Source organism: Mauremys reevesii, linkage group 15 (genome assembly GCF_016161935.1).
Source record: "Mauremys reevesii isolate NIE-2019 linkage group 15, ASM1616193v1, whole genome shotgun sequence".
Lineage (NCBI taxonomy): Eukaryota > Metazoa > Chordata > Testudines > Geoemydidae > Mauremys > Mauremys reevesii.
In genome coordinates, this window is record NC_052637.1 from 38015549 (window position 1) to 38039779 (window position 24231).

Here is a 24231-nt window from a genome sequence, read left to right on the forward strand (position 1 = left end):
AATCTAAATTCTTCCTCCTTCCCCAATATATTTTTTAAAATAATCATAACAAAAAGAGCAGACTCAAATTTAATTAATAGGCCAATGTAATGAGCACTGGCAAAGTAAGTTTCATTTGATTTGCTTATTTTCTTGCAAATGCTGTTAATGTCACTGCTCCCATAATTTTTGCCTCCTCTATCTTCTAGGAAATGTATTTAATAATGGAAACGAAGTACGCTTTGAGGCACTATACCTCTCTCCCTAGACAAAAATCACTTTCTTGAAAAAAAAAGAGAGAGAGAGAGAGATCATGCATTGTATATAAAACTGGTCTGGAAACAGACAAAGCACACTCTTTCACAAAATGGCACTATATTATTTTCCTTGGGAGTATTTAAGTATTATTGATAATTGAAAGACTATTTTCATCTCAAAAACTTGGAGAATCTCAAATGCAAGTTAACTAGACACCTGAATGAAATAACAACAAATATATCAGACAATTATATACATACTAAAGCATTTTTATAATTAATATCCTATTCACAAAAATCATCATATGGTACATTGGAAACACTAGGGCATGGAAACAGTGTTCTGCATTCCAGGGGTATGCAAATTGTACTAACGTAGGTAGTAGTAACATAACAGAGTAAACCACTAAAATGTAAACATTATAAAACCTACCAAACATTTTAGTAAACTGAAGCGTAACAGTCTATAACCCTCTTCATTTACTAGTACCTATTGTTGTAGAGAAGATTATTAAACATTTATTTTCTGTATTATTCTTACAGGAAATAACACACCATGCTTTGGAGATTAAATGTATGTCAACATTGAAACTAATCATTTGATAACCCAAGTGAAGTATTTAAACACCGTCTCCAAAATCCAGACAGGAAATGTAACATGCAATATTAAAAATGATTAACAACTTTCCAAATAATGGATTCTATAACAGTTAAGAGAGGCTTCATCCGATTAAATGGCCTCAAACTTTCATTTGCAATGCTGCACTGCCGAAATGAAAAGCCAGGAGTGTGCATTGAAGAAAATACCCTTGAAGTATCAAAGGCAGATTTATAGCCCAGATATATAAACTAATTCACCACTAGTACAAAGGACCTTTCTGCACATTCCCAAGCCTAACAGCTCACTGCCTCTGATGTTGATTTTAAATGCACCATGTTCTTTACTAACCTCTTATTCTCACAGGTGAATAATAATATAAGCATATTTTAACTCGTTTATTCCTTTCTGTTTTTAAAAGAATCTAAAACCTAAAGTAACAGTTTATTATTTGTAGTCACACATGGTATTTAGAGTACTGGTACTAAGACACACACAACACTGTGGACCCTGTTGAAACCAATGGGAGTTGTGACACTGAATTCAATACCTCTGTTCCAAAAAACATAGGCTAACGGGAAGCACAACATAATAAGCTGGTGGTGTGGCCTATCTTGTTTTGAGTCCAATGTGGTGCTGGTCTTTCTTAACTTCTGCAAATTGGCTCTTCACCCACCCCTTGGGTATAAAGATTTGCCTACTAAAATGTCAGGTAATAATTGTGTTGGAGCCTGATAAGTCAAGTAGCAGAAGACAGAGTTAAATTTGGGTGGCAGCACACAAGTATTGCAGAACAGGTGCATGGCTGGGAGTGATTTGAAGAAGGGAACATTTGGGACACTACTCATTAAGAAGCTGTTTCACATGAGAAAGAGATGGATGTGCCAAGAATGGAAGATGAAAAGAAAGGGAGCAATTAGGAGGAAGACTACCCCCAAGGCACTGGGAAGGGCATAAGAAGAAACAGAAGGGTGGAGTGGTTTAAATGGCATTGCGAGATGCTGGAACTGAATGAGGGGGAATAAGGGGGAGCCAGGGTACGCAGATAAGGAGATGAAGGGAAGGAGGTCAGAGCAATAGGAGAAGATTATTTTTAATCCCAGGAAGATGAATTTAGCCACAGTATTTGGGTCAGAATGAAGCTTCATGTATACTAAAGAATTGCACTGTTGCAACTTGAAGCTGTTCAGTCACATGGATGCAAGTTGGTACAGTGCTGCATGTTCACACTAGCCATCCAGTTTTGAGTACGCTGTAAAACACAGTAGTCCTGAGCATCTGAGTTCCACGTCATAGATGCAACCAAGAACTTTCAGCTGGCAAACATGCATGCAGCCATGATTCCTTAAAAATGGAAAGCTGAGGAGACGAACTTTTATGAGCCTCTGATACTCAGGACTAGCTGGTCTGTGGCAAAAGTATACAACACACAGGCTTAACACATGTTCTTGTATCTCATCTCATAACTCAGACCATGCTCTAATCACAGATCACATGCCATTCCTTTTTAAATATTTGTTTGAAAAAAAAAAGAGAGAATATTTATTTCCTTTGAGATACCTTATATTCTAGTGTGAAATGTGTCCTCATAGACCGATCATTAAGAGAGCTAGATTGTTTGTACAGACTTGTTTTGCATTTGCAAAAAACTAATAATTCTACTATGCAAATGTGCATTATTTCGCTGCTTTTGGAGAAAGCCGCTGCTTATCTCCAGCATAAATTGTACTAAAAGTTATACAAATCAGAGGACTCAGAGTCTAATCAGGGTAACAGCACTTACCATCTGAACTTATTTCACTTTCCAAAACAAGAAAAGCCTTCAAAGACATATTTGCTTTTGACAAAAGCTAATAAATTTCACATGTAAATACTTAAAAACAACCCAAGCTTTCAGAGTTTATAACCAACAGAGTTTATAATACTCCATATAACTTTTTGTTCATCCATTATTTACTGATCTAGTAAATACCACGCTAAAAATGTGCATGAGAAGCTCATTAAAATCTAGTGACACGAGTATAGTTTACTGGTACATGTCATCTGCAATAGATAATGCTCTATAATCTAGAGCCTAAATGGGATATAAGGAACAAAACAGAGTGTTTCAGACAAAGGAAACTTCAGAATGTATTGTTCCTATAAACAGATGTTAAATTACTTCACTGTATAATAGAGTTTATAATCCTGAAGGTTTCTATGTGAACAAGCAACATCAGTTTATTATTTCAGTAGGGTGCAATAAAGTTCTCATTTTACTTGCAACTTGTAATAAACTGAAGGCCAATTATAAAAAGCCAAAGGTTTCTCACCAGAAATGCTATGCATACATAAAACTATTGATAAAGCTCTTAAAAATGAAGTAGAATCTTTCCAGTTCCCTAATGACTACCAGACCACAGCAGACTAGAGTATTTTGCAAGTGATCAAACTAAAAAGCAAATATAATACTTCACAAAATGCACTTTGCTAATTTATTTCAGTAATTTTCATTTATGAAGCATAGATAGAGTAATTAAAATTAATGTACTGATAATTATTACAGCATATATTGTAAAAAAACAAAAACAAAACACACACCATATCCTAATAATATAAAACCTTACCACAGCGCTCAGTGACTGAATCCTTTCTGAGAAATGGGATGAGGAAGATGTTTTTAAATAATTGTAAATTAGCAAGATTCTACTTTAAATACACAGGGGAAATGCAAGGAGGGGTAAAATACAGGAAGACTAACCTATCTTCAAAATTGTAAAGTGCTCTGCAAAGGCAGACTCCTTTAACTATATGGAACCCCACTAATTTATGTGGTTCCATGCAGGGACAGGGGACCAACAATATGGAACTTCTAGCAGGGGCCTTAGTGTTAACACAACAGACAGTGTTGCTCTAGATATGTAGCAAGATCCCTCCCGTGCAGTATGTTGCAGCTGTGCAGTTTAAAGCACAGGACCAGCAGCTAAAACATAAAATATATCTGACTGTACTATATACTATTAAATAATTATTTGGTGTTTATAAATACATATGTACATACACACATGTAAAATGTGCAGTAAATATGAAATGTGCACAGCACCTTGAAATACAGAAGAGTTTGTGATCAAGTGATCTATAAAAACGGCCACATTAAGAAAATAATGATGAAATTACTTTTTGCCCCATTGCATAGCGAGTTATAAAACTGGCTTCTACATAAAAGTATGCCTAATTTTTTTCAAACATTTTAATTTTTAAAAATAGTTTCAAATGGCTCATTCTTCGCTGTTCAATACAAAGAAATGGGCTCATGAGGCTGGTAAAAATGACCAGATTTAAATTTTCTTTTTAGTTATGAAGATTATTTCCCACAAGTTTGGATTCAGCCATCCAGTTAATATCTTCTGAAATATTTAGTAAACGGTTCATCTCAAGTCCAATATTGCTCTAATCATTTACTGTGACAATTTTAATCACTATTAACTGTTGATGCATGTGCTAAAATTCATACTTATCATCCTCTTATGTGGCATCTGCATCTTTCCTGCAAACTTATTACAGATTTGTTTTTATGTTGTTGCTAGAAAAAATGATATGAAATAAATACAACAGGCCAGAGAAAAATCTTTACATGAAAAACAGGGAGTATTTTCTAACTGATCCCAAATTAATTTGAGAGTGTCATTTGAAAGACATCCTATTCAGTTGTTCACCAGTAAAACTTAGAAGAATATCACAAGGATGTGGGACTCTCAAAATTTGCATCTTTCCAAAGAAGGGATGAGGTAAATGAATAAAACTATAGATTTGTAAGTGATGACAACACATCCATGTCAGAACTAAGAGAAAATATATAAATGCTTAAATATATTTAACTGTAATTGCACCTTTCATTACTGCTGATAAGGTGAAATTACTTCCTTACACTGTCTTTTTATATTTAACTGAAAGAATGAAATTTATTTTTGATGAATATTATGTTGATTGCATTCTTTAATAACAAATGGCAAGCTACAAAAAGACATTTCCTTCTTTTATTCTGCAACACAAAGTTACATAGGATGACAACAATCATATTTTAGACGTGTGCGCACACACTTCACATGAGAAAAAACAGTGAACATTTTCATGTAACCATGAGCTATGTGACAAATCAGTCCAGTTACTCTTTAGCCCCACATCACTGAGGTCTGCAACAGTTAACTCAAACTAACTCTGCAGTGAGGACGTATCTATATAGCTTGAATGAGATGGCCAACTGCAAAATAACACTCCAGCAACAGAGTTACTGTGTTAGGAGCACAGAATACATGTATCCCTACTGCATTACTAGCTCAAATATGAGGAGCACCTGAGCTTTGATTCATACCTTCCCCGTCTCCCCCATAGGCCAGCTAGCTCAAGTTTAAAGCACTCCCTAACTCAAGCCAATTCTAATTTTGTTATTTTCAAAAGGAAAATTCTTACGCATTGAAAATACATGGCCATAAAGTAGATACTGCCTGCATCAAGAAATATCAGTGTATGTAATACTACAAACATTGACTTTTGGCTTGGGTGAACATATCACCATCCTGTTTTGTTTGAGAGAATACTGCCCTCTGTTATGATGTGGTCAATATTTACCTCAGCTTTGCTTACTAAAATGGATATTTCAAGTCTATACATCTTTATATTCATTTCAGTATATTGTTCTATTCCCAATAACTTAAAACTCTATAATAGAGTGTCAATTTTGATGCTCTTTCCAGTGAGGCATTACTGTTAGGAGCAACACAGTTTAAAAAAAAAAAAAAGAACATATCAAAATACATTACGTTCTAAGGTACTTACATCAGTGTCAGGCCCTTTGTCTGCACCAGGACAAGAAAACGTAACAAATTCATGGCACCTCTTGTGAACCACAAAACAGCAAACTAGTTAAAAAAAAAGGGGGGAGGGGGGGAAACAACAGTTAGAGTGGCACAGATTTACTAAATCTTTACTGTTGAAACAAATTTAGTTTCACTGAAATCAGTGTATGGAGGAGGGAACGTCAGAAAGTTAGGATACTTTGGATTAAAAAGTGACAATTCTTCGTGATGTTTACATGTGCATGTACCTTTTTAGTGCTGGTATTACAATTTGTCTATTTTTAAAATACTGCAAAGTATATGAAAGTCACTGCTTTCTCTGCTACAAAGATGACTTGGGGACATACTATTGTTATTTATCTGGTTACAGAATTGAAAGAAACTTCTCCTGCTATAACATGATGTAATATAGGCCCAACAGGTCTTCCAGTGTTGGCATTTTATTTTATGGAACACTTGGACTTTTGAGGATAGGCCTACTGAAATCTTTATATCTTTTATTCTATAGCTTACAGCTTTTAAACAAAGGAAAACCCAGCCACTTGGTCAGAACCAATATTTTCCTGAGGGAGTTATAGCATTACACGTTAATGTTTTTATGTTCCGCACCTTAGCTGAATACAAAATTACAAGTATATTACTGCTGTTCATGCAGTCTTATGAAAAAAGTGGCTCTTGCAAACACTAGTTATGTTACATCAGTCAGTGTAATCTCTCTGGTAACTTTGATTTAAGCATCATCATCACATTGCATAAACATCCTGCTAGAACCATTTTAGTCAGTGCAACGTGTAAGGAAACTCCTCTAAATCATTATATATAGATTACACTGTATTTTATTCTATGTCAGACAAAGTTCTTGATTGGATTCAACTACTTAATAATTCAGGAAGAAACTATGGAGCTTATTTGTAACACTTAAGCCATAAAAAACTTCAGACCATTCTACTTCAAAAATGCTCTACCTTGTTACAGCTAGAGGAAATCCTAAAACAAATGCAGAGCTGTCATAGCTCTATAAATAATTTTCCCTATAAATACAGTGAGTGAGGACAGGGCAAGTGGGAAGAGGAGAAAGAGTGAATGGAAAGAGAATTCACAAATTTTAAGGCCAGAATGGGCAATAGTGATAGTGCAAGCCAAGTAACTTGTTTCAAAATCTGGACTTTGGAGCATACAGAAATATAGACATTACCCTGTGAAGATTGGTGCTCTGTTTACAACTGTATAAAGTTTTTGCTTATTTAGAATTATGTTCGGAGCATTATTTTAAATATTTTTAATGACTCTTACATTGCTGTGGTTAACTTTTGTTAAGCCTAAAGTTTAAAGTAACTTTGACTCTTTAAATGCACACTTGGACTAAAAGTCCCACAACTGTTGATTGGCAAACTGGGTCAGGATTTGTCACATTAAATTCAGTAATGAAGAGCTTTTTCAAAACTTAAATGCATGTGAGTATTTACTTTTTCCTTATTTAGCTTCTCATGTATTTCATGTGGTCAGTTGGCGTGTCTATCATGGGACATAAACATGTCCATGGTTGGCTCCACTTCAGACATTCCCCACACTTCCCCTGAAAATTCGTCACTGCCAACAAGTATGTACGGGGCCTCCTAAAAAGTACTCATGGGTTTAAGGAGATGTGTATTTGAAGCAGGAAAAGGATTTATTTCCTCCTTGCAGAGCCTTTCTTTGCCCACAACAGTCAATTTTGGCGCCTTTTACAGGCAACAGGAATTGTCCAAGAGGGAGCATAGCTTTTGTCCCCCCAAGTCCTACCCCACAAAGGTGCACTATTTGAAGTCGCCAGTGGCACTTATTAATCAATTCTGAGGCAAGACATGTCGTTAAGCTGAGTTACAGTTGTAAATCTCTATCAGTCTCTGACAGAAGGAGAAATCTAAAAGATCTCTGTGGTTATCTGAAAAACCCATAAATGTTAGACACATTAGACGTTATAAATACTGGATAATGCGCAAAGAGATATTACATGCTTAATTACATTCTTTAGGTTGGATGATGCATAAACTGTCAACACCAGTAATGAGAACAATATACTCAGTCCTCATTGCTATTTTCAAAGACATAACATACTTCAAGACTATAAAATTACGATCTCAATATGTAACTTTTCATCAGAACGAGTTTCACGACAATTTATCTGTGATGGCTTTATGCTGTAAGACACACATGAATAAACAGTAAATTGCTTTCTTCATGCATTCAAAAGTTGTCATCATGCATACAGCCGATTAGTAAAATTTACTGAAGTAATTTGATACAGAGAACTACGTTTTCTAGTCCCACTTGGCTATTTGCAGCCAAGTGTTCAATAAGGTCTGTTACCATATTCCTATAAAATTTTTTCAGCTTCATCAGCAATCAAGTGCAGTGCCTCAATACATATCATAATCATCATCAAAATTTAAGCAAAATTCAACATGATCAGATAAAGTAAAATACAAAGAGCTAACCGCCTTGTCAACAAAGGGAAAACAAATAACCACTTACAAAATGATATAACATCAAATCAACAATGTGTCCTGTGGTCCTTTACAGCTTATAGAATGGTTACTACCTGTATCTTAGGATAGGACAGAATGTAGTACAGTAAATGTATTACAGTGGCAAAAGAGATCATGTTATGATATCTATCGTGGTAGTGATAATAGGAGTTACTAGATAGCTACAACTGTTTTCAGTGAAGAGGAAGCCACAGTACCCACAAAATATCATGCAATATTTAACATCAAGTGTTACTTAATACCACTACCTATTATGGGCATGGAAGTCAAACATCTATGTAGTGGTTAGTTAGCAAAATGTGATAAATTCATCCTTGATGCAGCTTCATTTTGTATGGACTTCAACTGTTACACCAATGATGAATTTGGCAGTTTGTTGACTAAGTCTCCGCATAGCTCGAAACCTTGTCTGTCTCTTCTACCAAACAAAGTTGGTCCAGTAAGAGAGATTATCTCATCCACATTGTCTCTCTCATATCCTGGGACCAACAGGGCTACAACAACATTGCAAGCATTAATTTTAATATGCAGTTAGCAAAACTGGATCACTTGAGAACTAATGTTCTCTAACAGTTTGCCAGCTCTATTTTTATAGCAGATCTATAACACCACTAATGAAAGTTCCACATTACCATACCTACATCAGTGCACATACACAGAGCTATAATTTTATTCAATTCAGAGAAGTGAAATAAAATGGTACAAAAAGGGATAAATGAGTACTGAGAGAAAAAAGTTTTCTAGCAGTCAGTGATCTCTGTATGCTTTGAGGGCAAACTAGACAAATGCAATCCATTCTGTCACAAAGGATGTAATGTGTCTGAATACTGCACTTCACATAGAAATGAACAGTGAAAGATAAGTACAAAGAAGTTGAAGTATTAAATCTTTCAGTAGGCCGCTACCTTTTGGTTTTAAGGAAGTACAATTGCTCTGTTAGCTGAACTATATTTGACCTCATGTTTTAAATGTGTCATTTTAAAAACATATTTCACTTGTTAAAGTTCATTTTCAGAGTCATAAATGAAGGTGCAACTTGACTTATGTTCAGGGAGAGGGAGAGGGAGAGGGATAGCTAGCTAGCTCAGTGGTTTAAGCATTGGCCTGCTAAACCCAGGGTTGTGAGTTCAATCCTTGAGGAGGCCACCTCGGGATCTGGGGCAAAAATTGGTCCTGCTAGTGAAGGCAGGGGGCTGGACTCGATGACCTTTCGAGGTCCCTTCCAGTTCTAGGAGATTGGTATATCTCCAATTATTACCTAGCAAAGCCTATTAAAAATGCATTAGCACATTTAAGACTAAGAGGATTATCACAATGCAAAAGAATGCATTGCTTGTAATGGTTTTCTGTCTCCTCACACAAAATAGGATACATACCCAATAAATAGTGTACGTATACAATATATTTTCAATATGTAGTCAAGGGACTGACATGTTTATTCATACATATAGGACCAATTAAGTTTGTATTAGACATTACAATTCTAATGATACTTCACTTTTATTGAACAAAGTTTCCCATTAATATGCAGACTTGTATCATGATCCTGCACAAACTTGCGTATATCAGCAGCCCCATTCAACTCAATTATTCTGTTCAGGTGCATAAAGTTTCTCAAATGCATAAATGTTTTTAGGACGGGGCTTCAGGTTGGTGATGTATTTGTATATCATACAAACAGTTTCTCATAGATTAAAGTGTCAAAATGTTACCATGTAACACAACATTCTCTTCAATTGCATTTAATAAAAGGGTATAAATTCTTTTACCGGTTATTGAAATAAAAGTTGTTACATTTATTTTTATGCTTTGGACTTTGCTATAATTTATGTTTTTTTACATGAACTCTCCTATCTGGAATAGATAAATTAAATGTCATCATAAATTGGGGGGGGTGGGGGAGATGGTACTCTCTATAGCAATGTGATATCTGGACTTCAACGTCTTTAGTAATAGAAACATCTACTGTACATTATATTTGCAAGTTAAAATAAAAGTATCAGGTTCAGTTTTGTATCTCAGAAAACATTTTTCTGGGATCCATTGTAGAGCTGTAAGAAAACAAACAAATGTTTTATATGTATTAAATGCTAAGTAATGGCACCTTGCACATACTTTATGATTGGTTTTTAGCTGAGCATTTCTAGAATGCTCAGACTAACATTTTAATAATTTCTTAACAAGCAGAATGTGTTTTCTGAGGACAAAACACAAACAAAAAGCAGTGTGTACATCTTCTATTTAAATAGAAGTTTAATTTATCAAAATCTAGTTCATTTTGAAAAGCCGCAGAGTTACAATTGATAGAACGTACAGAAAGTTAACAGTGAAAAGAATACAATTTTAGTTTTATAACAAGTTCAAGATCAGTCATGGAAAAAACATATGGTAGGAAGAGAATTAATCTGGATGACAAATACAGCAATGAAGTGTAAACTGAAATTTATGAAGGAGGTGGGGACAGGTTTTGCTAGAACAGTGACTGTTTTGCTCTGTACTTCATTAATCCAATCTAGCTCTACAACTCTGAGATTTGGGAATACCGGGTAAAGAGTCCTGCTCTCACTAGCTGCCATAAATGTAACAGTTCTCATGGGAACAGAGAGAGGGATTTCACAACATTATATTGTAAGCTAGGCCATGGATACATAGATTCCAAGGCCTGAAGGGACCACTGTGATCATCTAGGCTGATGTCCTGTATAATTTAACAGGCCATACAATTTCCCCCACAATAATTCCTTGAGCATATCTCATTTAGAAAAACATCCAATTCTGATTTTAAAACAGCCAGTGATGGAGAATACATCATGATCCTTGATAAACTGTTCCACTGGTTAATTACCTTCACTGTTAAAAATGTACATCTTATTTCCGGATTGAACTGGTCTAGCTTACACTTGCAGCCATTGGATCATGTTACAGCTTTCTCTACTAGACTGAAGAGCCTTTTACTAAATAATATTTGTGTGTAGGCAAGTAACAGCCTTCCAATTCACCAGAAGACCAGCAAGCAGAAGCAGGTAGGGCCTGTGCCCCTGCCCCCTTGAATGCATGAATTCAGATACAGTCAAATGATTCTAGAAATTCATGATAATTTTCATAAACAACAAAAAATAATTTACTTCTTAAAATGAAACATTACTTGCCTAAAAATAAGAAGCCAAAATATCAGAAGCACTGTACTTCTAAAACTGCAAACACTGTAGAGTCAGGACGTGTCTACTCATCAGTGAGGTCAGCAGCAGCTTGCAGAATCTAAGCTTTAATTTAACAAAACAACATTTCTAGACCTCCTGGCTATAAAAGTCCCAATCCTGCTTTTCTCTGCATACAGAGCCTTACTGAAGTCACTAGGATTCCACGGAGAAACAACTGTGCACCCATGTTCAGTGAATTGAGGAATTGGGCCCTAATCCTTCAAATATGAAATAAGTGTAAACTATTGCTGTGTTGTCTTTCTAGGTCTGAAAATTAAAAGGGTGTCTGCTACTACTCATTGCTTGCTTAAGCTATACCAGTGTGAGAACTGGTCTTTGTTCACTGGTGGTACTGGGAATCTCCTTTGGCAGTCGTGAAATTGGCAACTATTAGAACACTTTCACGCTGCTAAACTGCTGCACTAGCCTGGTGCTACAACAGATGGAGACCCAAAGAAGGGTGCCAGAGCTGTACAGTAGTAAAAAATCCAGTATTATCCCGTTTACCATTAGCTTCAAAGTGGGGCGGCCTGGCATTCACCTGAGCATTACAATTAGACCAGGGTGGGGAACCTCCGGCCCACTGCTTAATTTAATCTGGTCTGTGGCAAGTCCCCACACCGCAGGCCAGAAGCCCCAAGCATCAGCGCCCTCCCTTCCCCACACAGCTCCTGAGTGGAGGAATGATCAGGGAAGCTCCGCATGCTGCCCCCGCCCCAGGTGCCAGCTCCGCAACTCCCACTGGTCAGAAATCTTGGCCAATGGGAGCTGTGGGTGTGGGCAGCATGCACCACGCAGAGCCCCTGGCTGCCCCTCCACCTAGGGGCGGGACATGACTGCCGCTTCCGGGAGCAGCGCGGAGGCAGAGCAGGCAGGTAGCCTGCCTTAGCTCTCCCGTCTGGGATCCGCCTCAGGTAAGACCTGGCCAGAGCCCAGAGCCCACACCCCAACTCCCTCCCAGACCCTGCACCCCTACCGGCACTCCAAACCCAAGCCCTGAGCCCCCCACACACCCAAGTTCTGCATACTATAACTCAGAACTTTGTTCCTTTAACCATTCAAGTCAACTAAGAGCTAGATAAAATAGACTTATGCAAGGCAAAGAAGAATCACTTTCAATCCCAAAGAATGTGAGCTGTTTTTAAAGCATGATGAAAACAGCTAATATTTTGACAGAGAAAAAGAAAACAACGTAACCTCTCTGAAAAACAAACAAGGAAGAGAGCTTATTCACTAAATTCATGATTTTGTGTTGTGTTGTGTTTCCCCTCCCTGCATTCTTTTGTTGTTCTTTTTGTTTGTTTGTTTTGGTTGGTTGATTTTTTGCTGCCAATGTAATTAACCTGGAACCTGAAAAAAATCTAAAAAATGTCTCTGCTATTTATGAGATGAGACATTTTCCTCTGCCTTTTCCACCAAACCATTCATGGACGTGGAATAAAGTTGGAGATAGTATTTCCTAAGTATGACAAATATATTATGAAAATATAAGGCTCAACTAACAAAAATAAATGAAAACCAAAAAATACAGCATACATTTGGAGGCCTATATGTACTTCCACAATGCATAGGGTGACCAGATGTCCTGTTGTTGGGGACTTTTTCTTATATAGCTGCCTATTACCCTGCCTCTCCCACCCAATCCTGTTTTTTCACAGTTGCTATCTGGTAACCCTAACAATGCAGTACCAAAAACAAAAACAAAACAAAAAGGAACAGGATTTGATTTACACAACAATTTGTTTGTGATTCAGAACACGCACCTTGTAAGATCAGATCTGCTAAATTCATTCAAAACACAAGCTGCTTATTATCAAAACATTTAATTGAATCAACAGAATATTCAGAAAGCATTTGACATGCATTTCTCAAGAGAGCGTCCCTTTCTAAAAGATATGCACTAGCTCAGCTACAAATTATGGGCTTGATGCAGGAATCCCTAGGTGAAATTCTCTGGCCTGTGTTATGGAGAAGTCAGATTAGATTATCATAACAGCCCCCACTTTTAACATGTATGTATCTATGACATCAGTTTAAAATCTAGTTTATGGTTCTTATATAAAGCTAAAGTTTAACTACCAGTCCCTAGGTCTAAAGGGCTGTTGTTGTTGACACTAAGCTAATAAGACAATTTACTGATATTTAACATACTTTGTTTCATATACTTCATAATGATTTTTTTTTTGAGGAACAAGAATAGGTCAACAAAAAATTCCACACCATCCACTTGGATTAACTAATTTTGACTCATTTTATGGTTTTAATCAGGCACAACTTTATTATTAGATGTCGGCAGATAAAACTGTACAGTGCAGGTAGCTCCATATTCATTCAATATCTCAATGGCAGGCTTCCATCAGCCTCCCCTCCCCCCCCCCCTTTTTTTCCATCCAGGCCCCCCAGCCAACCCATTGCCAGGTCCTTACCATCGCCACCCCTCGAACTAAGGTTATGGTGGGCTATAAGAAAGGGGGTTTGGCTCCCTGCTGTACCAGTCATAGGCGCACCAACCGCCCCCGCTCCCCAGTTCCGCTCCTTTAACAAACACCTCCTTTTTAAGTCCTTTACCAAGCCATTTATCTGGTGACTGTACATCTTCCTTAATGAATATCTGCACTGAACATCTGCCCCACACTTACATAATTAGCTGTGATATTCCCTTCCCTACTCACCGTAACAAAGCCCTCCCTGAACCCTGTGGGGAAGATGAAAAACCCCCATACCACCTAGGCCAATCTGGTGGTGAGGGAAAAGTTCCTTTCCAGAGGAGTGGCTAGTGTGATGCCCACGGCAGGTCCTGACCAAACCTGGTATTTTGCCACCTCAAGGAGTGGGAAGGTGGGTGCCTGACCCAGGGAAAAGGGCTTCTCCTGATGGGTTTGACCCTTTTCGACTCCCCAGCTGACCTGATCCCTGGGGATGAGTCGACGTCACCACGCTGACCCACTCCCCCTTTTGCAGCAGCTTCTGAGCCTCTCCCCCTCCCTTGCCCGTAAAGTGCTATCTTCCTCCCCCCGCCCTTCCCCGCAAGCTGGACAATGGGCCCCCCCACTTAAGGTACAGTGCAGTGCGATCACTTCCAAAGAGGTTTGAATGGGACAGTGGACAGGTTTTTTGTTTTGTTTTTTTAACTTTTTTCAATATATAAGTGGCATTAAAAATGCATTGGTTGATCATAGTTATATCATTAAATATAACTGTTTTTCTGTACTAGGTGATTAACATGTTTAATTAACATATTTTAATTAACCTGCTAGTTAATATATTTTAAAACACTACTCATTTTCCCAGTGTAGATAAAGTATGCCCATACTGTATAAGAAACAGAATAAGGATAAAAAGAAATAAATAGAGACAAGACAGCAGAGCATTAATCCAAAATTAGGTGGAAATATAAACTCTCTCCAACCTCAACTGCATCTCTCAGTATTTCATAGAAGAACCTATCAAGTAATTTAGCAAAACAATTTTTAAAATGTGATGCCTGGATTTAGGCTCCTAAATCCATATTTAGGCACACACAAAAAAGGCTTGGATTTTCAGTTCACTGCAAGTCCATGGGAATGCTAGCTCCATACCTTTGAAAAGCTTTCCAATATCATACTTTACAGGGGTTATCTTGTGGACAGACATAAGAATTTACGATGAGGTACATAATATTAACTCCCACCAACTGTGTAATCAATATAAGTCACGAGTATGTATGTGGATATATAATTAGTATCTTATTCTAACTTATTTTACTTAGGGCTTCATTTTATGGAGCCAGGCTGACCTAACACCATGAACTAAAACTATTTTAAAACTAAAGTGAATAATTATGCACAAATGAAGAGAGTTCTGGAACAGAACAATATGAAGCCAGTGGAAGAGAGGTGGGGGGGATTAACCTATGGTCACAACATGGATGGCTACGACGACTAAACTAGAATTCACTTTCCCTTTATTATCTTATAATCTGTCACACAACAGAGATCATATGCCCTCCACAAGTGCTGATACCAAAAAAAACAGTGAACTTGAGAGAGTTTACTTTGAGAAACAGTTATTTGTACGGAATTATTTTTAAAAGTTCTAGTGTAATGTTCAAAATGAAACCAACATCATTTTATTAAAATATGGTACATATAAAATTCTAAGCAAGCATGAATACATTGTATATTTCACATTCATAACCCAAACCATTTTATGGATCTGAATAAAGCACCATCTATAAAGCAAGTATCTCACACTTATTCTACCTAGGTTTTTATAAGGTTTCCCATCACCATGGTGTCTGAATACCTTCCACAAAATTTTTTCCTCTTTACATTCTGCTTTTTTCACTACACAAGGAATCTATCACTTTCTTAATTTTAAGTTGCAGCAAAGAAAGATCATACGTATATTTCAGTATGGTAGCCTTAAAATAAAGCATGTTACTTTCAATGTGCAAGCAGATCAAAGTGAAATACTTCAATAATAATTTATTATCATGCTAAATGTACATAGCAATCAAGATTTGTTTTCTGCATTTTTTATCTTCTTATCTTAAAACAAATGTTAAAAGTAGTATCAGAGGGATAGCCGTGTTAGTCTTTAAGGTGCCACCGGACTCCTTGTTGTTCTTTTAAAAAAAAAAAGGTCTTCCTAGATTTTTACTGGTTTGCAATTTATTCACTAGACTCCCCGAATTCTGCTGAAATACAAACTTGATTCCCTCAAAGTTTCATAACAGCTCATTTTCTGAAGAGGTTCTAATAGTTCTCTTTCCCTTCTCCAATACATTAAAAAGTCCTTCAGCTTCAGGAAGAAGCAAGAACCGAGTAGGGTGTTTTAAAGTATGTTTTTATTTAATTTCAGTTTATAGTTCTTGACTGCACTGATGTATCATAGTTCCCTACTAGCCTTATTTACAGCCTTACACTGTCTGACTTCAAAAAGCTCTCACTAAGCACACTTCAGTCTTTCACCAGCTGTTTTTTCCACATGGCATCATTCTATGCAGTAATGGTTTCTACTGTTTCCATTTCCTGCATGGCACAGTTACATATTTTGGGCATGGTCTTCATCGGGTGTAAACTGGCATTGCTCCACTGACTTCAGCTGAGCTAGGCTGATTTTATACCAGCTGAGGTTCTATCTAGCTCAATGAATACTGTCCACTTCATAGCCTAGTCTGCTAATCTGTCTAAATCCCAATGAATCCTGCAATTATCATTTGGGTAGTTTGTTTCACTTACTGAAAGATCACTGACTAGCAATTGCTATTAATATTACTCACAGCTGAGGCACATTTTAGGATCCAAAGATATTTTTGACTTCCAACTTCCCTCTCTAGTGAAAAGAAGAGCTTGATTTAGGCTTGCATAAGCAGTCATGTGGGAGGGTAGTTTCTTCACATCCTTCATTATAGTCAAAAAAGAATCAGATTTTTTGTCTGCTTTGACAACTGCTTACTTCTGTAGCAGTTGTCACCTACCTTTGGAGATGCTGCAAGAACACCTACATCAAAAAGATTGCACAATCTTTAATTGTTTCTCAGGAACCACAACATCACTGGAAGGGAACTGATTTGGCTATGTAATGCTTTCCTGCCAACCTGAGATCCTACACTACTTAGCCCCAACTCTACCTCTAAACAACTTGAGTTATTGTTATGAAATCATCACACATTTCTGGTAGTTTCTTTACCCTCCTCCTCTAAAATCTTTATCATGTTCAGGAAATTTACATCTATTTTATAAATCAATTACATTTGGGGATTTGTATTTACATGTTTTTAATTATTACTGTTAAACCTTTTGAGTGTGTTAAGAAATATTTTTTTATATTGCCTGTGACATGACATAATGCTTCCCTGATTTTTTTTCTTTCAAATTTGTTGTACATGTTATAGGCTATTTTAATTTATTTGATTCTACAGGGACAAGTGTGGACATTTAGTTAACTGCAGCAAGGGTAAAGGGCAGGTTTCTTACAGGCTCACTGGATTTGAGTTGTGTTAATGGCTTTTTTAGCAACACTGCCACAATAGCTTTGAAGAAGGTGGCAAGCTGGTGCAATTTACACACTGAGCGATCCTGAAGATGTAAGTTACACCATGTCCCTTCTGAGTAAGGCCCCCTGAAATTACTTTCTCCTTCCAAGACAACCAAGGAGACCGCATGATGAAGTGCAACCCTGGATGTCCCATACAGCTTAAAGATGCATTATATGGATGAGCACTAACCTGACACCTTTTCAAGATATCTAGCAGACAAGCCAGACAGTCTCTTGAAAGCAAATCAATATGCTCATTGTATCACCAGCAAATATGGCTTGTATACTTAGTGGATAAGTAGTATGTTAGGAACAATAAACTTGTCCATGATACACCACTGACTGTTTAAATTTTTATTAAAAATGCCAAAAACAGCTTCTTCTCAGTAAATAACAGGCTAAATAAAAATAAAAAAAATCATATGAGAAATGTTCTTGCCAACGTCCCTCATAAAACTGAGCTTTTTAGCCCACATATCATGTTATCTTCGTGTTATCTCATTACATTTGCTAAATCCACTAAAGTTAATTTTTTATGCTATGTTTAAAAGTTCTCTCTAAAACAACAAATTTCTCTACAAAGCATCCAAAATGGATAGACCAATTCCTCTTTTGTCCAAAGAGTAAATTGTCACCACTGTCTGAAAGGATCCCCATCACAACCGATGGCCCCTTATAGGAAACCCTATTTTAGGGTCTTGAGGATTGCCTTAAAGAAAAGGCTTTGTTAACTAATAGAGTGGCTTAGTAGTCTTCTCAATGACTGTTGATCAATGCTCCGACAACAACTCAAGCAGCTTATGGATAACCAGCATAATCTATCAGTGACACTCCAGAACATGATGAATAAGCAAATAGGAAACAACAAAGTGGAATGATCCAGGAAAATATGCAGGGAGAATCAGCCAAATATAAGGAGGAACTGGACTGAATCCAAATTGTACAGGTGTTCCATATATTTACAAAGGATCCATTAGGCACATTAGCTATTAAGTGGTTTTTATGAAGCATTTGTAGTCTCATTCTAGTTCCTAGTGGACAGCCTCTACTTTACCACCAAGGAATTGTATTGTATTGATCTAATTCTCTCCCTTCTATGTGATAAACTCTATATTATGGCTGATAGTGTGGGGGCAATGTAGGAAGAATATCTTTTATTGCCATGACACATTCCATCCAGAATTAAATTAAAGGATTTCGGTTTCAATGATATCAGTCTAGCACCTGGGGTAAGAGCTCTCTCTCTCTCTCTCTCTCTCTCACACACACACACACACACACATAGAAAACTCCCATTGACGTTTGCACAAATAAGAACTGAGGAAGCAGTGAATAAGAATATCAAGTTGTGACCTTTAATGCACTTAAGTGGAGTGGATTGTACTTGGAAAACTAGTAGTAAAGATATCAATAAGCAACATCATAAAGTGTAGTGCACAAAAGTAAAATCAACTATCAGACTAACACTCCCATACATACTTTTATATGAAAGGTTTAAGTGCACTCTCTTTCAAAAATGTATAGTAAGCTTATATTAAGACTACACATTTAAGTTCGTTTCCAGATGTAGCACAGTAGCCTGTGTTTAGAATCATCTGAACTAACAGTTGAGTAATCATAATAGACTAATTAATTTGATTTAATCAACTATGTACTGAGTTAACAAGTCATTATGGAAATGATGCACAGCTCTCTCCCAGTGTCCTGCTTACATATTATCTTTGTAAGCAGGGGAAAAAAGCAATCAGCATCACTGCAAGCAAAATACTCAATACTTTCAAAACAAGAAATATTAATTCTCAGATTGATCACAGAAAATTAGATTAGAACCACCTCTTAATGCACGATTCCAATAAAAAATAAAAATGATTTTTTGCCGTGTGAAAGCAAATGTGTGTGTGTATGTATGCACACACCATTTAAACCCCACTTCAAAGCCGCACAAATTCAATAATTAATGCCGCCAAGCCTTGAACCCAAAACTAGTGTTACAGGTGAAACTGTTGTGTAGATAGTACACATGGATAACTAACTTCTTTATGAATAATTTCTGAGTTCACTCTTAGGATACTAGTATTAAAATTATATGGAACATAAAACCAACTTCTGAAACCATTTCTTAATCTGGAAACAAAACATTTTCTATAATGATAACATATGGCCCTCATTCTTGGAAAGAAAGGTTTCAGTGTGAAACTTATGAGAGTTATAAGTCTATGAAAATAGGGACAACGTTACAATAATTAACAAAAAAAAGGATGAGAAATTATTATAATTTTAAAGTAAACGTGAGTATAATTACATATTGCCATTATATTTTCAGCCTCTTTTCAATTCTCAAATAAAGATACAAGTGCAGAATAATTCTAATTCACCATTAAAACACCCCTCTTCAAAAGCAATCCAAAAGAATAAGCTCCCCAAAGGATAAATCTCAGGTCTATGTGATGCATGTTTTCCCTTAACAGAGACCACGTGAAACATCAGCTTAAGAAAGACAAAGACATAACATCAGCAGTAAGTGATGGAAGACAAATACTGAATATTTTTTAATGTTTTGGTATATTGTGTTATTTAAAAGTAATAACTACCGTAACATAATTTGTTATTTGACCTTTATTATACTTCAACAAAATACATAGCATTTATCTGGCATGTGATTCGATAAATAAGTTAGAGAAGGTCTAGCAAAGGATGGCATGAAATAAGACTACACATTTTAAGACTTTCTGAATGTCTGGTTATTAATTATTACTGCCCAAGGCAGCCATAGCCATTTGTTCTTATCACAAGTTCCCTAATATTTTTTTACTCAATCTTCCCTTACATCTTTTCTTCCCTCAGTTGCTACTTTAACTGTGCAAGTTACCTTCAGTTATCACTATTTTAATCAAGACTCCTGCAAATTTATATCATGCATGTTTCTTTACACTTTAATACTTCAAATGTTATCAGATAGAGTTTTGTGTCTTGCATCTTAATCAGACTGATATTACATGCGTAGCCTTTTCTGACTTTCGCAACAGTTCATTCGGTCTTGGGTTGCACCTAGCATTTTAATAGCACCTTAAACTGTTCATTAATATCTATCCTAAGCTTACAGCAATCCTACACCCCCTCCAGTATTAGACCTTGAGGAACTGTTTATGCTTCTGACCTTTGTCAGCTGAAACCAAAACTTGGCATCATTCAGAACTGCCAGCTGCTGCTGGAACATGCCTCTGGATAACCAAAGAAGCTGGAAATGCTCAGATCCCAACAATTTAACTCACTGGGTAACATATGTATTGGCTTAATCTTTACATTATTTGTCAAATGCTAACAGTGTAGCTGGCCCTGTAACATACAGTTTAGAACAAAGAGACTGCCAGTCATCTTACTCCTACAGAAAATGTACCTAAGACCAGCTCATTCTGAAAGCCCAGTACATATTCACCTTCAGCCTTCTGGTTAGTCATTACATGTACCATGAACATCCCAATAAACTAGCTTGCAAGATATGAAACTCCTACAATGGGAAAAAGAATTATCTTCTGTAGTAGAAAAAAAGAGTTATGTATTATATTACGTAGAACAGTGGGTTGATCTTGAGGCCTACAGTATCAAAACAAGTTTACTTGCTGCCTCCCCTCGAAGGATGAAAGCTACACAGCCATTCTCTGCTCTACTTAATTAAGTAGCTAATGAGCTGACCTTTCATTAGTTGGAAGCATCTACCAGTCCACCTTTCTCCCCTCATTTGTAATGCACTGGCTTCAGTGTATTTCTCACCACGGCCAAGTGTAAAGTAAGACCACAGAAGATACAAATCTTATCAGTTGAACTCAGAGGAGAAACTTCTTTAGGGGTACGCGGTAGGACCGGCGTTTTTTTAAGCCAAACTTCCAAAGATTTATTTTCCACTGACTAATAATGAAATCTTGCATTACCACAGAACTGTTAGCATAACAACTGTAGTGTTTGATACTCAATTCCTGTAGTAGTAAATCAAGTTTTCCTATTCACTACAATCCTAAGAAATCACTTGGGAATATTAATGTGCTTTCACCGAAGTTTTGCTAACATAAGAATACAACAAAACATTTTGTTTTCTTTGAACAGTGTAATACCAATTTCTTCTGCAAATGCTACATTTTTAGGGTCATGGCACATTGAAAATAAAAAAAACTTGTGTCTCTCAGGAGAGATTCATTTTTTGGGTGGGGTCATACTATGTTTTTGAATGAGAGATTTGTGAATTAAAAATAAATTGAAAGCAAGTTACTTTTCTTATAAAATGCCAATCTCAGCTGTGAGGGCCTTTGGTCCACATTTGAAAAAGGAGTGAAAGATTCTGATATCAATAATTCCTGTTTCTTTCTGCTCTATTATTTCACAAAAAAACCTAATATTTTATCTAAGATTTCAAACAATGTACACTCTTTTCAGTAATTCCAGTAACAGTAAAGACAATTTAATAGCTATATTCTTTAATGTTCTACTATCCAATCTAATAAATGTAATAGTGGTTTTTCAGTTTGGATGTTTTCATTAATCTTACATGATATTTCTATTGCATCAAACAACTCTACGCAGTACAGTTTCTTATTGACTAATGACTAATTGAAGAGACTCGGTACTTTCTCAGTTCTTGATTTCAGTGAATATTATGCATACACCACGTTCTTCATTTAATAGGTAGAAACTAAAAAAACCTCGTGTGTAGCATTATGCCTTCAAGCATGTGTTACATGTAAGTGAAAAAATGTCAATATCAGTAGTTTCTGGATATAAAATCTGAAGTTTAGCAATTCAATTTTCAAAGCAAACATGTTATTTCTCAATACTTGGACATTTATATGAAAAAGGTTTCAAATACATCTTAATCCATGTATTCTACCAAACAACTCAATATATGTCTGGGTAATTTTTTTAGTAAAAAGGAGTATCTAATTCGTTCCAATATGTAAAATCAAAGCCTCAAATGCATGAGATTTCTAGGGATACTTTTTAAGAGAAGGATGAAAAGCAGCACTGACATTCACCTGTTATACAATTTTGAAAATGTGGTAGCGGTTTCACATTGCTTATTACAGCTGTTAAGAAGTCACACGATTGTCACATTGTGTTCATCACTTTCTTTGTAGTGCAGGCTATATTACTGCTTTAGAAAGAACTGTCAAGGAAATCTGCTGTTGCACATTTTACCAATAGGGTAAGTAGACAAGAGCTGACATACATGGTGTACAGTAGCCAGTGTCAGATTGATTCCTATAGGGTTTTTGACACTAAACAATAAAAGAGGAAAATTACTCAGGTCTTTTGGAGGTTTACTAGTATGACTCCAATCCCTGTGGTTATGTTCCCTACCTTTTCCTCCAAACATCAACAAGAGTCATGTTAACCTATTTTTTCCAATACTATTTTAAACACTAAGTTTTGGTTTTTGATAATATTTTGGGTGTGTTGAATTATATATATTATAAGAGAGATTTAAAATAGCACATAGTAGCACATGCTGGGATGGCAATGCTACAAAAATAACAATTGTCAATATGTTTTCAGAAACAAGATATTTTCTGCTGAAATGTCATTTAATTATCTTGTGTTTAAAAATGGAAAATATTATTTTTAATACTGGTACAATTTTAGTTTAACACATGGCTGCAATTCAATGGATTTCCAGAGTTCAATTTCTGCCAGCCAAAACGGTCCATTTTATGGTTTTATATTGTGTATTCACTGACTCATGCATTTATTTTAAGCAAATGCTGTAGTATTTACTGCCCTGGTAAAAGGAAATATCAGAACAAACTCAACAGTCAGTCTCCAGCTCATAAATGCCAACTCCGTGGGTGCTCCGGAGCTCAAGCACCCACTGAAAAAACAAAAAGGAAGTGGTCAGCACACACGAGCTGCCAGTAAGTGGTGCACTGTGAAACTAGAAGGCAGAAAGCACCTACCGGCAAAAACAAAAGTCAACGCCTGTGCTCCAGCCAATTAGCTACAAAGATAAAAAAGAAAGGGGGAAGGAGGGCAACCCATTAGACCACTACAAAGTTTTGCCAACATAGCTATGTTGGTTAGGAGTCTGGAAAAAACCGCACCATATAAATGGCAAAAAAACTGCACCATATAGATGCAGCTTATGCTGACAAAACAGTGTTTTTGCCAGTGTAGCTTATGTCATTTGGGGAGGTCATTTAACTATAATGGCAAAAGAAATCCTTTTGCTGTACATGCTGCATTTCCAGTAGGGGGCTTTGCTGGGATAGCTATAATGGCAAAGTCTTTGTAGTATACAAAGTATACAAATGACAAAGCCTTCATAGCCCTGAGTCACTGCCAGCGGCTCAGCCTCTCTTGCTTTTTCCCCTCTGACACTGCAGCTGGAGGCAGGTAGACAGACCCTCTGTTGCAGAGGCTTGACCGTTTGTGAAGGAAAAATCATCCAAATTCTAAAGTTTTAATTTGGAGAAGTCGGCTTAAAATACCTAATAGAATCAAGGACCCTAAAAGATCTGTGGGACAGCCCAGAGAGAAGAAAGAAATACTCCTCCCCTTGTTCTGAGAAAACTCTTTTCCTTGAGGCGCTGCAATGGCAGAATCCTCTCATAGTCCCAGGCCAGAAGAGGCAAATGGCTGGAAGGAAGGCCAAGAGAAAAATAATCTGTGTCTTGCGCACTACCCTGAAAGGAAAGTTCATAAGTAGAGATCTGTGCCTCTTGTGACTAGAGAAAAGGCACATTGAGCCAGATTCTCAGCTAGCATAAATAGCTGACTCGATTTAAGGCAATAGAACTGTACCCATTTATACCTGCTAAGGATCTAGTCC

The 24231-nt window shown here is 36.6% G+C and overlaps 1 protein-coding gene across 2 annotated transcripts in view; it reads right to left on the minus strand.

Annotated features, from left to right (window-relative positions):
• Nucleotides 1-24231, minus strand: part of PRKCA (protein kinase C alpha) — a 284791-nt gene that overhangs the window by 153051 nt on the left and 107509 nt on the right. For both annotated transcript variants that reach the window (XM_039501359.1, XM_039501361.1), the window contains exon 3: nt 5650-5732. In XM_039501359.1, the coding sequence (XP_039357293.1) occupies nt 5650-5732 (83 nt within the window). The remainder of the gene's footprint in view (nt 1-5649; nt 5733-24231) is intronic.